This window comes from Tinamus guttatus, unplaced genomic scaffold (assembly GCF_059628265.1).
Source record: "Tinamus guttatus ecotype Peru unplaced genomic scaffold, ASM5962826v1 Tinamus_guttatus_pri_ptg000530l, whole genome shotgun sequence".
Lineage (NCBI taxonomy): Eukaryota > Metazoa > Chordata > Aves > Tinamiformes > Tinamidae > Tinamus > Tinamus guttatus.
Window position 1 is genome coordinate 4404296 of NW_028289064.1, and position 12847 is coordinate 4417142.

Sequence of the window (12847 nt, forward strand, 5' to 3'; positions counted from 1 at the left end):
AAGAACTCCCTGGACTCCGCATTATTTTTCAATCACAGCCATAATTGTAGCTGTGCTTTTTGCTTGCTCCTCAGCGGTTTATTTAAGGTGGCCTCGGATTTGGAGCCGCCGGCTTCCCATGCCGGGCTGCTTCCGCGGGCACAGGGCAGCGGAGGGTAAGCCCAACTTGGGGGGCGGGGGAGAGAGGGAACGTGACTGATGGGGCTGTGGGCAAATAGAAATTAAATGAACCCTGCCCTTCTCAGTGAAAAATAACAAAATGGCAATTCAAACATTAAAACAATTTGGCTTTAATTTTATTGCTTGATCCTGATCCTAGAGTTGACGAAAATTCCCCACAATTCTCCTACGCTCAACGGTGCCCGATTTTCTGATTTTCCTGTCCTGCAGGTAAGCAGACAGATATAGCAAACGGCTGTCTAGAGCTCCTGTTTACAGGACCTTTATTGTGATTTTTGGCTGTCAAAGGGACTGCTGCCTGTTCCCCGCTTCTCTCCCCCATCCCAAGCAAGCACGTCCCGGCTGCTTCCGTGCTCTGCATCCGACTGCACGGCCGCCTGCAGGGAGCAAGAAAGGATCCCCAGCCCCCCATTTTTTAATGGGTAAAACGGATAAAGAGGAAGGGAGGAAGGTTACAAAGGTGGTTAAAATACTGCTCGGGGATACAAGGAGCAACTCTGCTGCACAGGAGAATTAATTTTAGATTAGGAAGAGTGTATAATGCTGCACAGAGTTACAACGGCAGGGTTGCTAGAGTATTTTATCATTTAGGAAAATGATCCTTGTCTCTGCTAAAAATTGCTTTAAACTGACACAATACAGGAACTGTTTGAATCCTTAATGCTTCAAGATAGGATGAAATGACACCTTTAATCAATGGATGAGACCATACAGGGTAGAAAATGAGCATGGCTATTACCTGTTTTAATTGCATACTTCAGAGTTGTTCTGCAGTTCAATAAAATTTCTTCCAAGGTTTGTGGCTGATCTGCCAGTTCCCAGTTATATTCCTGGAGCAGCTCGTTCGGGTAATGGAAATCAATAACTTTCGTTGATCTATCAAAACTTTTGACCACATACTGAAGTAAAATGTCCACAACATCTTGTAGGAAAGACATAGTTGTTATTTCTCCATTGCATGCTGGCAGAAGATCTGGGAAAGGAGAAATTAAAAGTTATCCTGATTTTATGTCTTTATGAACAGATTTGGGACACAGTCTTCTCCCATTTACTTTGAAAAAATCTTTTCACTCTCTTCAACAAAAAAGAACTTTCTCATTTATTAAGCAATTTGGTTAGGATGCTATTTGAAACAATGTACTAAGAAATGTAGTCAGATTTTTATTTCTTATCTAAAATGGCTATTTTTGCCTAGAGCATATTTACCAATTTTAAGACAGGGAGAAAGAGAGCAGGTAAAGAAGAAAGAAAGGAAAACGAATCAGTGGGGGAAAAAACGGGGATTGGAAAAAAAAATAGTGCTTCAAGAAGCTCTCTCAAAATTTTCATTTGCCTTGCAACAAAATTACCTTCCTTGTGGCCACGCAGCGCAATGCTTTGCAAGTAACTTGTTGATAATTTAATGCTTTTTATTTCCAAAGCCATACTGCATGGTCTATTAGTGCGCACACTGGCATCTTTTGTTTCAGCTCAAGCAAACGCCGCGCTGGGCTGGAAAGCCCTGGTTTGGGGTAAGTCGGGAGCAGCAGGACATGCAGCGGTGCAAGTGAAAGGGGGCTGCAGCCGGCGGGCGAGAGGGCAGCGCTTTCCCTGGGCTGCCGCGCATTTCTCAGCATCTCGTTTCTAAGAGGAGACAGGGTCTATCTCCAAGGCCAGAAAAAAAGATGAACGGCAAAAATACCCTGAATTTAAATCAAACAACAAGAAAGCCCTCTTTCTCCCTCCTCCCCTGTGAACCTAATTGCTTGTCGGGCACCACAAGGAGAAGGTCGCTGCTGTGACTATTCCTACACAGAGCTCGCCGGGGGTTATTGTTTCGTTGCTGCTGCTTTGTTGTCTTTTCTATCCTGTTTTTTTTTATTTGCTTGGTTTTCCCCGACGTTTTCCAAAACCGCCCAGTGCAGGAGTGGCCGGGGCCCGGAGCCACCGGCCCGGCAGCATTTCCCTACCCAACCACTGCCTTTTTTCCCCTATTTCTTCGGGTCGGTCGTCAGGAGGAGCCGTTACCTGTTGCGTGCAGGAGCGCGTAGCCGGCGCCCGCGCCGGGGCAGCCGCAGGGCTTCTGGCCGCAGGCGCAGCGCGGCCGCCGCTCCGCCGTGCCCGGCGCCGCCGTCTCCGCGGGCCGCTCCGCGTCTCCGTAGAGCAGGGCTTGAAGCGACAGGGACACGGGGCTGAGCTGCGCGGCAGCGCAGCGCGGCCCCCCGCCGGCCCCCCGCCGCGGCCGCCCTTACCGCACAGCTTGTTCCCGAGCCCTCCCGTGAACTTCTGGGCCACCTGGCACCAAGCTCTGGCTGCAAAAAACACAACGGAGCGCGTGGGGACGGGCGCTGCCCGCCGGGTCCCCCCCAGCCGGCGCCCGTCGGGGCGCGCGGGCAGCGCTGCCTTGGCTGCTCCGTCGGGGCCGGGCCCCCGGCGGCCGCCCTACCTGTGCCGGGGCTCTCGGCGGCCGCCGAGCCCTCCTCGGCGCCGAAGGGCCAGAAGCCGGAGCCGGGGCTGGCCATGGTCGATGCGGAGCGGCGAGGAGCTGCAGCCGCGCCGGGTGCGCCTGTTCCTGTGAGCGCGGGAGCGCGTGTGAGTGCGCGCGGGTGCGGGTGCGCGCCCGCGTCTGCGCCGCGCGGCGGAGGGGCGGGGGCGCCCCGGGCACGCGTGGGTGGGAGCCGCTCCCGTGGGCGCCCCCCGGGGCGCGCTGGCCGCGCTGCCCCCCGCGGCTGGACGGCGCGGGCGGGGACGGGGGAGGCGCTTTGGCGAGACGGGCGGCGGGGGCTGCCCCGGCCTGCGCGGCCAGCGGCGGCGGCGGGGAGCGAGCGGGGTGCCCTGTGCCGGGTTCGCCCCCCGACGGCCCCGGCTGTCCCGCAGCCCCCGGTGCCTGCCCGCCGGGCCGCCCCGTCGGCGCCGTGTGCGGAGCCTGGGGGCGGCGGCGGCTTCGGAGATGCGGCTGGAAGAGGGGAAAACCAGGGCTCAAGCGCTGGTCCTGCCAACGAGAGGTCAGCTGGTAAGGCCAGGGCTTGGCCGTGCAGCGAGCGCCGCTCACCCGGGTCACCCCCGGCTCCTGGTGCCAAACCTGGGGCTCCCAGGTCCCGGGCCGGGTTCACTTTTCTACCGCATCCAGGCACCCACAGAAGCTGCCAAGGCTGTTGTCTCACGGCGACACCTTCGTGTTTATCAGCACTGCTCTGGTGGTGGGAGAGCAAAGGAAGCCGAGCCTGGGGATTTCTTTGTGTGAAATATCAGGTCTGATGCAGTTCCCAGATGGCATCAGCATTGAAGAGCCATAGAGGCCAACTCTCCGTCTCGCTTGCTCACGCCCCAGCCCACGGCATTTCATCGTTTCACAGTGTAGTTCAGACACAGCCAACCATCCCTCTGCTTTGCATGTTTTTATTTATTTTGCCATTTTAATAATACATGAGAAAGCAACTTTAAAACAGCTTTCAAAATTTAAACAGTTTATCACAGTTTTTATATTGCAGCAAATTTTTATCTGTTTTGCAGCCTTATAACTAGTTATATATACATGAGAAAGCAATGGTTACATATCTCTGGGGAAAGGTCCAAGCGTGTGTGTGGGGAGACAAATAAAACCAGCCCCCTTGGCTTATTGCTGCTGCCAGGCGTAATGTTTAGGGGAACAAAGCAGGGTGCAGGCCTTTACAGAGGCTGGATGAAATCTGCCTTCTCTTGTTTTGCAGCTGGGAACATGCAATTATGAATCCTAAAAGGAAACGCACCAATTACTTGTGTGGTTTCTGTGAAATAAGGTTTTCTGAATGAAGAGTTGGGGGAAATTTTGAGCACAGTGGCTATTACCTTTGTTTCCGCTTAATTTCTAGTGGAACTAATTAAGAATGATCATTGCACTGAGGCAGCAATCGACCACAGAGCGTTTTCCCAGTCCTTTCTTGGCATCCCAGAGATTAAGATTCCTAAAAATCTATCACAAAGGAGAACAAAGCAAACATGATTTCGAAGTTCTTCATTTAGTCACAAAGCTCGAGGCAGAAGAGAGGATGGGATATACTTGCTATACATGGACATCTCCAACATAAAGATTATACACACATTATTGACCTTTAAAACCGCCTATTAGCTTTATGGTAAAGTCGATAAAGAAATAACCTGCTATAATATGCTATCCGATTAATTGTGTATTTTTGTTTTGATTAAAGGGACACTTGCCATATACAGTTCATCCCTGAATTTAGCCATTGTAAACCTGAAATGAACAGCAATGCCCCCACAGAATTATTGTACTTTATTCCTGTGAAATACTTTTTTAGAAATAATAGCTAAGGTTTTCTGAAGGTATATATGGGAATTTGAACATTCAACTAGGAAACTGAACTGACAAAATGTAAAAAGGAGAAAAATATGCACTGAGGAAAATAAAGTATATGTATATTTAAGATGTTTCATGTTTAATAATTTTAAGCTGTAGTAGTGATATCAGAAAGAAACCTGGATTTTTATGTCCTTTTTTTTTTTTTAAGTATCCGGTTTGTGATTGACAGTGTCCCTTTGCAATGGTGTTGGGCTGTAAACTAGAGTAGTTCATATTCACGTGAACACACACGTTGTAAACTTGAAGCACTGGAGATTAAAAAAAGAGAAAAGGAAGCACGTGGTATAAAATCATAAAAAAGATTATGCTAATAAAAGCCAAGTGGCAGCAGCAGCAGCAGCTAGAACTGCTGGATAAGGCGTCGGCGCTGTGAGGTCTTCCGCAGCAGCCTTCTGTAGTCATAGGGATTATCTTCCGCTTTACCCTCTTCCAGAGGGCTTTCTGCAACCCTCGACCTAGAGATTAAGCACAGACAGAAGTGCTTTAGAAATTAAAGGCAAAATATTTACCTTGGCAAATGCTACTAATCGACTGCTTAACCTCCACCCTCAGCAAACTGAAAAAGGAAAAAAAATCAGCTGATGTTCCCAGGCCTCTTCTGTCTCTGCTGCACAGAGCAGGCACCTCATACAGCCGCATTATACCAAGAACAGGTGAACACTGAGAACAACCAGCTCTTCTAAGAAGGGGACCTAATAAAACAACACAGTAACAATACTGAGAACACAGACAGGTGCTTTACAGTAGCTTTTTCCTAATGGTTTTCCTGGACCAGATTTTCAGTTGATGTAAACTTGCTTGGTTTTTTTTTTTTTAGTCTGCTTGTTGAACTCATCTTATTTGGATACCAAATTGCACACTGGAAGGCAACTCTGACAGGCTAGAGTAGTGACCTGACATCAGATATTCTCATGGAGTTGGATTAAAAATAAAACTAAGCTACTTAGAGACAGTCTATCATGCTGAAGTAAGGACAGGAATATGTAGCGTTCTACACCGGAGGTATGCACCACCATGCAATGGCATGCCAAAAAGTATAAAAATAAAAAATGGAGATTTAATTTCTCTAGATCCAGGGGACTGTGTTACATACACACAAAAATTTTCTATTCCAGAAAGAATAACCCACAGAAAATGTTTCTTACTTAAATTTAAGACAGAGTAAAATATGCCCTCAGAGATAATAGCGTAAATTCAGTCACACAGATTTTTTTTTTTTTTTTTTACTTTGGCTATTCAGGATGTAATCAGAGCTACACATGATGCGAAGCAAGAACTTCCTTTCTGTGAATGCAGTGGCAAAAATCTCACTCATTTGAACCAGACCTCCTATTATTCTACAGCTTCCTACTGAAACTGAAAGACTTGATACAAAATCACTATCAAGAATATTTTGGATATATTTGGATATGTTTCTAAAATTCAGCAATCCTCCCAGACCTATAATGTTTCCTTTAAGCCTTTTACTTTATTTTCCAAGTTTTTCCCATGTAGAAATACACAAGCGTATAAACATATTTAACCGTGAGTGTGTGCAGAACGCATGCCCGCGCACTAGCAAACGCCAGCATACGGTCTCCTTTGCCTGGCAGCGGTCAGCAGGTCCGTGGAGCCTTCCCTTCTGCTGCTTTGCCACCCTGCATTGCCCACATTGGTGGCATCTGCACCGCTGCAGGGCAGCAGGAGAAGGAGGAAGCCACGTAGCTGTCTCAGCTGCAAGAAGTTCAACAGCCACCTACCCCATTTAAAGTATGAATCGGAAACAGAAGTTTTAGATTCTGCTTTCATTTTTCTCCATTTTAGACGAGAGATTTCCAGCAGGAAGTCTGTCCCTCTCATCTGGAGCTTGGCAGGCAGGCTGAACCCCAATCATAGTCCCCCAATATGTCCCTGCTACATGAAGATGGGAATTTTTCAGATCAAATTTGCAAGATTCCATGATTAGGAAAAAAAAATAATTTGAAAGTGCATCTTTATTTGTATGAATATGTACATGACAATATACATACATACACATATATGTGTCTATATACACATACATGTTTCTAAAGTAAGATATATAACATGTATTTTTTCCTATTTTTATTTTGCGTGACTTACCGTTCGGCGGCTCTTAAAGTTGAAGTCCTGCGCTCAACTGGTTGTCTCTTCTTTTTTGTGGTAGAACTGCTGTCCTTTGAGGTGGAATCAATGGATGAAATTTCTTGGTAATAGACATCTAAATCTAGCACTTTACCTAGACTGTCAATAAACAAGTATATTAAGTTAACAAATCCACTTTTCAACGTAGTATTCAACATTCATAAAGAAGATAACCAAATACAGTTAGTAGTTGTGTTTGTGTATTGAAGGTCTAAAGAAAATAATACATATACACAAGCAACCAATCTCTAAAATGTGACTGCTGTATAATGCAGATGTTGAGATTTTTGAAATGCTAAATACTGGCTGATCCCACCAGCAAATACTGTGCGGTAGTATTTGGTATGCAAGGATTATATCTGGCTTTGTTGTTACTGTGCACCAATATAATTATATATATACACCAAAAAATCAAGGTAGTACTGGGACTTCAAGGTCAGACACTACCAGGCCACTTTCAGCAATGTCATTTTCAGTGATATATTTCAACCGTGGTAGTAATTTCATTATGAGACTTGTTCTTCAAAGGATTTATGTTTTAATGACAAAAATATGCTTTAAATTGTAATTTAGGTGTCAAGTTTTTCAGCTCAGCCAACAAATTAACATTCAAGCATATCGGTATACTTCTGACACTCCCTAGAGGTCCTTAAAAACCAAATTCATCATGGAGATCGACAGGCCATAAGAAAATAATAATCAGCTATATATTTAACTCTTTCAAGTCTTCATAGAAAAAAAGGCAGTAAACATGTAGAACCAGACTTTTTAGATAATTTGCAAATGTGATGCAGAGATTTTCATCTCAATTACAAAGATTTATGCATCTTAAAAGTGAAATAATAGTGTCTGCACCCTGTTAATCTGGGATGTCCTGTGGCATCCAGAATAGAAAATTAGCTGCTGGTCTCCAAATAAGCAGGGCATATTATCCAGAACTTTTCTTGAAGATTCAGCACCTGGAATAAGGACAGGACTTTGAAAGCAATTCTCCGTGCCCAAAGTGAGCACAAGACAGGGAAGAATTTGCTTTGCTGTTCATCCTGAATCTAACATCTGCAGTTTTCTGTTTCTGAAATTGTCTGCTCATCCCATTAGCAAGACTAACAGAAAACTCAGTTTAAAGAACATGTCCACTACATGGAAACTGCTTATAGGAAGCCTGAGTTGGAATGGCCTTGTTGCAATGTGCTCTAGGTGGCCCTGCTTGAGCAGGGCAGTTGGACTAGATGGATTTCCAGAGGTCCCTTCCAACCTCAACCATGCTGTGATTCTGTGTTCTGAGCATAGTTTGTGCGATGCACTGCAGCTGGTATTTCAGTGAAGACACCATGCTTGAGAGCCATGGAATATGCCCATGAAAGGTGTCCAGGGCAGCAAGGCTCAGCAACTGACAATGGGTTTCAAGATGCTGCTAATTATAACTAATAGTTGCAAAAGTACATACTGGAAAGCTGAGCATACAAGAGAAGGCACTGTATGATACTGCACTATATTACTGTTAAACTGACTAATCAGTGACCTGGAGGAAGAGTTAGAATGCACCCTCGGCGAGTTTGATGATGATACAAAACTGGAAGGAGGGGTTGATGCACCAGAGGGCTGTGCTGCCGTCCACAGAGACCTGGACAGGTTGGAGAGGTGGGCAGAGAGGAACCTCATAAAGTTCAACAAAGGCAAGTGCAGGGTCCTGAGCCTGGGGAGGAATAACCCCAGGCACCAGTACAGGCTGGGAATGACCTGCTGGAGAGCAGCTCTGTGAAGAAGGACCCAGGAGTCCTGGTGGACAACAAGTTGACCATGAGGCAGAAATGTTGCCTTCTGTGGCCAAGAAGACCAAAGGTATCCTGGCCTGGGTTAGGAAGGGTCGAATGGCCAGCAGGTTGAAGAAGGTGATTCTCTCCCTTTACTCAGTCCTGGTTGAGTAGGTCACATACGAAGTGCTGTGTCCAGTTCTGGGCTCCCCAGCACCAGAGAGGCGTGGAGCTACTGCAGTGAATCCTTTGAAGGGTCACTAACATGATGAAGAGACTGAAGAACACCTTTCTTCCTGTGAAGAAAGGCAGAGGGAGCTGGGAGTGTTCAGCTTGGAGCAGAGAAGGTTGAGGGGAGATCTTACCAATGTGTTTAAGCATCTGAGAGTGTCAAGAGGATGAGGTCAGACTATTTTTAGTGGTGTCCAGCATTAGGACAAGAGGCAACAGCCACAAACTGAAGCACAGGGAGTTCTGTCTGAATATGAGGAAAAACATCTTTACTTTGAGGGTGACAAAGCACTGGGACAGGTTGCCCAGAAAGGCTGTGGAATCTCCATCCTTGGAGATGTTCAAAAGCCATCGGACCGAATCCTGGGCAAAGTGCATTATGTGACCCTGCTTGAGCAGTGGGGTTGGACTTCTTGATCTCCAGGGAGATCTGCCTTCCAACCTCAACCATTTCGTGATTCTGTGATACTCATGCATCCTACTTTGTCTCATAGAGTGGGATTAATTTCACTTTAGATGTTCATGAGGCAGACACACAGCTGAACTGGTATGTCTGGATTTGCTGCCATACTCAGAGGCATTTTTATGATATAATTCATCTGATCTGTTCTAGATATCTCTTTTAGGGATTGATGAATCATTTTCCTAAAGATGCTTATATTTTGTCCTGTGACTACAAGAAGGGAATCTACAGCAACTAGTTCAATACTGATGTCATTGATGCAGACATCTATATTTTGTCAGATAAGAGCTACCCAGTGCCGTAGGTACAAAAAAAAAAAAAAAAAAAGACCAAAAAAAACCAAACAAACCCCAACACCAATATTTAAAAGGCTAGGGGGAAAATAGTCTCCTAAAAGCTACCTGAAAAAGATGTACAGAATTCATCTCTCACACTCTCACATTGATACAAACCAGAAATAACTCCATTGATTTCTGCTATGCTAGTAGAGTTAGCACATGAAAGAAGATGCTGTCATGGAATCACTTGTCTAGATTTAAGATGAGTAAAATCAAACTGAGGCCAAACAAACAAACCCCACTAGATCTGCATTTTCTTCCTGCCAATGAGAGACACCAATATATGTTTTTTTTTTTTTTCAAGATTCACATGGCATCAGAAGAGAGCACCTAGAACTGACACTCGAGGAGGTTATGGACATTAACTGAATCTCCTAAGCAATGGTGTATCAAGTACAATTTTAGCTGTAGGTGAACGTGCTTTGAATGAATGAACGTGCTTTGTGCATGTGATCTGTGTGTATAATGTCATGTAACTTTATCTAAGATAAATATGTTACATATGGGGTCTTTATCTTGAAGCTTCAGCCAGTTTAGTGTTAAGGGCCCATTCACACAGTTGTCAGGCATCTTGCATTTATGAACAGACTAGCGCAGCATCACATGTGTCGCTAGGGAGCAGCCAAAAAGCTCAAGCAGGGAACCACAAACAAACAAAGCTACTGCTTGTACGTACAGCAGAAACTGCAAGCTATGAATTTACCAGGTCTACCTCATGTGAGGATCTAAGATATAAAAAGTAGGATATATGTACTACTTTACTACTTTACTACTACTTTATGTACTACTACTTTATCCTACAGAGATCTATCAAAATAGGTTAGTTACACTTTGAAAATAAAAAGATTTCTAGTTGAAATTTCAATGACTGCTTTTTTTTCTAGTTATTAATTATATTACAGATTATATATCCATGATCTACCTGTATATTTTTAATAAAGGATTTTAATATTCTTTGTATATTTGCCAACTAAAAAGAAGTGGTTGCGCATTTGCTTTGACTAGAATCTTAAGCACTTACAATTATTTTCTGTATCAGAACTGTCTTTGAGGTGGACCTTATCTTATTATTGTGCTTCTGTTGCCATGGTAAAGGACCAGTAAAACTAAATGACTGAACTCTGTAATGGATTTTTGTTTTTTCAAAATTGTATATTTTAACTTTTTACAGGATGCCTTTCATGTGAATCACCAAATTACTATTTTTTTATTATTATTATTTTTTAACACTTTATTTTCCCAATTGAATATGGCTAAGGACTATTTCTAGAGTACCAAAATGAAAATAGAGAGATAATGAAAAAAATTACCTGTCTTTCCTTGGTTTCCGTTTTTCATCTTGTATTGATTTCTAAGAAAATATGAAGTAGTTAATTTTTTTTTAATGTGCTGAAATGTACATTATTGTAAAGGTACAATTCATAAATGTTGAGGATAAGAGTTTATTTTTTGTTATGAAAATTATAGAGGACACCGTTTGCAGAAGAGCAGAATAAGTGCCCTGGCAAAATCTCTTTTCAGAATCTTTGTGGATGTGAATGTCACTGAGAATGCAAATATCACTGTTAATCCCAAATTTTAGTTGCCATATTATGAAAAAAAAATTAGTTGTGATCAGAATTGAAAAGCACATCTAAAACCTTCAGGTATCTATTGTTGTTTTAATAAAGCTGAAAATACTGTCTACTGAGGGACATTTCTTTGGTGCCATGACAATTTACTTGAATACAAGGCATGCAGTGGGGAAAGGAATAATCCTGTTCAAGGCAGCATTGTCACAAGCTTTAGTAAAATAAAATGGACAAAGCTTCCATTCAAAAAGCAGTGTACTAGGTGGCAAAAGTACCACTAGGACACAAAAGTCCCATGCAAAACAGAGTGATTCATAGGGAATATGAATAACTATCTCTAATAGATTTCTGTCTTTACAGAGAAAAATACTGTGCTGCAGAATCTAAAGCATGACATTTCAAAAGTAGTATTTTTAAGTGCAGAGAGTCTTAATTATGTTTGTTGCAAAGGAGTGAAAACTTATTAGAATTAATCAATTGTACCACTTTATAGTCACTGTAACAGGAGAATGAGGAATCCTAATGGACAGACTATTCGATATCCAGGCAAATACACACGACGTATAATTCCCAAGTGATAGGCTGTAAATCCAAGAATAAACTGTTAATGCCTTGTACGAAAAAAGGGCCACTGTCAGGCTTCATTTGTACCTGTGTACCACCTTACTTCTTTGGATGTGCAAGGAAATGAGTGAGAATAGAGGATATCTCATTAATATCTGTAATGCAATGGGAGAGAAATACCTATTTTTTGCAGGAGGAGCAAAGCAAATTTTGCAAAAAAGATAGGCATTCATTATAGTGAATGCCTTAACTTCCAGGTAATCAGCTGACCTGTGAATAGCTGCAGCCCATTGCAATGTTTACTAAAGCAGGAATGCATGGGAAAGCTGACCAGCCCCGGCCATCTCAGGATAGAGCTCAGCGACTTGCCTGAGGCAGGATTTTAATAACTGGGAGATCCCCTTTCCCCATTTAAGGTTAAGTTTATTAGAAGCTTTCGTTGTTTCTTCCCCTTGCTAGTGGACTTAGTGTTGGGAAGACAAGACTTCTCTTTTTCAAGCTTTCTGCAAAACACAGCTAACTGGAAATGATGTTGATGAATATCCTGAAAAAGTCTGGTTAAAAATTTGTTTAAAAATTTTTGTTAGCAAAATTCTGTAGTATGACTGAAATGATGGCTGTTTTCTGATAAGCAGCTGGCCAAATAGCAAATCTGCTTTCACAAAATACTATGAAAATACTATCTTTCTGACCATAAAACCTCTGCTTTATAAATATTCATTTACTTTATAATTACTTCTCAGAAATTTGCAGAATTCAGCCTCATGCCTTTCATTTCAGCCCTTAATCTCACCAATGTTGTTTTCCCCAAATAAAGCTTATTCTTACACTCCAATTTCTTTTTAAGAATACCATTTCTTTTTCAGAATATCATTGCTCCAAAGGTGTGTTATTTCACAACCATGATAAGAAAATACAGCCATGTTAGTTCTTTTTGCTGTGCCAGACACAACTCTCCCTAAAGGCCCTGGTGACACCTTCTGTTGAAAGGAGAAGCAATTGCTACGGTTAGTTTATTAGCTGGACTCTCACTGGCTGTTAAAATAGGTCACTAAGATACATGCACCTCAAGCAAATGAGTTTAATTGCTTTTTTTTTTTTTCTGGAACCACCTTGTGAGATGCTTTTATGTTGTCTTTCTGCTTACTTTCTTGCCTTTTTCTATATTTAAGGGCACTGAAGTCAAGAGGGAAAGTAGACCTTGGTATCTAAACTTGGACCAAGCGCTATATATAGAGATACTCAAATCTATTAGTCTCCTGAGC

At 43.2% G+C, this 12847-nt stretch overlaps 2 protein-coding genes across 2 annotated transcripts in view; both read right to left on the reverse strand.

The window, feature by feature from the left end:
* Positions 1–2719, reverse strand: part of GAD2 (glutamate decarboxylase 2) — a 35462-nt gene extending 32743 nt beyond the window's left edge. The window contains exons 1-4 of the mRNA XM_088533971.1: positions 2606–2719; positions 2412–2471; positions 2188–2328; positions 920–1153 (exon numbers count right to left, since the gene is read on the reverse strand). Coding sequence (XP_088390097.1) covers positions 920–1153; positions 2188–2328; positions 2412–2471; positions 2606–2681 — 511 coding nt within the window. The 5' untranslated portion in view covers positions 2682–2719. The remainder of the gene's footprint in view (positions 1–919; positions 1154–2187; positions 2329–2411; positions 2472–2605) is intronic.
* A 2138-nt stretch (positions 2720–4857) lies between these two features.
* MYO3A (myosin IIIA) overlaps positions 4858–12847 on the reverse strand; it is a 109207-nt gene continuing 101217 nt past the window's right edge. The window contains exons 34-36 of the mRNA XM_088533941.1: positions 10758–10798; positions 6620–6760; positions 4858–4974 (exon numbers count right to left, since the gene is read on the reverse strand). Of these exons, the coding sequence (XP_088390067.1) occupies positions 4860–4974; positions 6620–6760; positions 10758–10798 (297 nt within the window). The 3' untranslated portion in view covers positions 4858–4859. The remainder of the gene's footprint in view (positions 4975–6619; positions 6761–10757; positions 10799–12847) is intronic.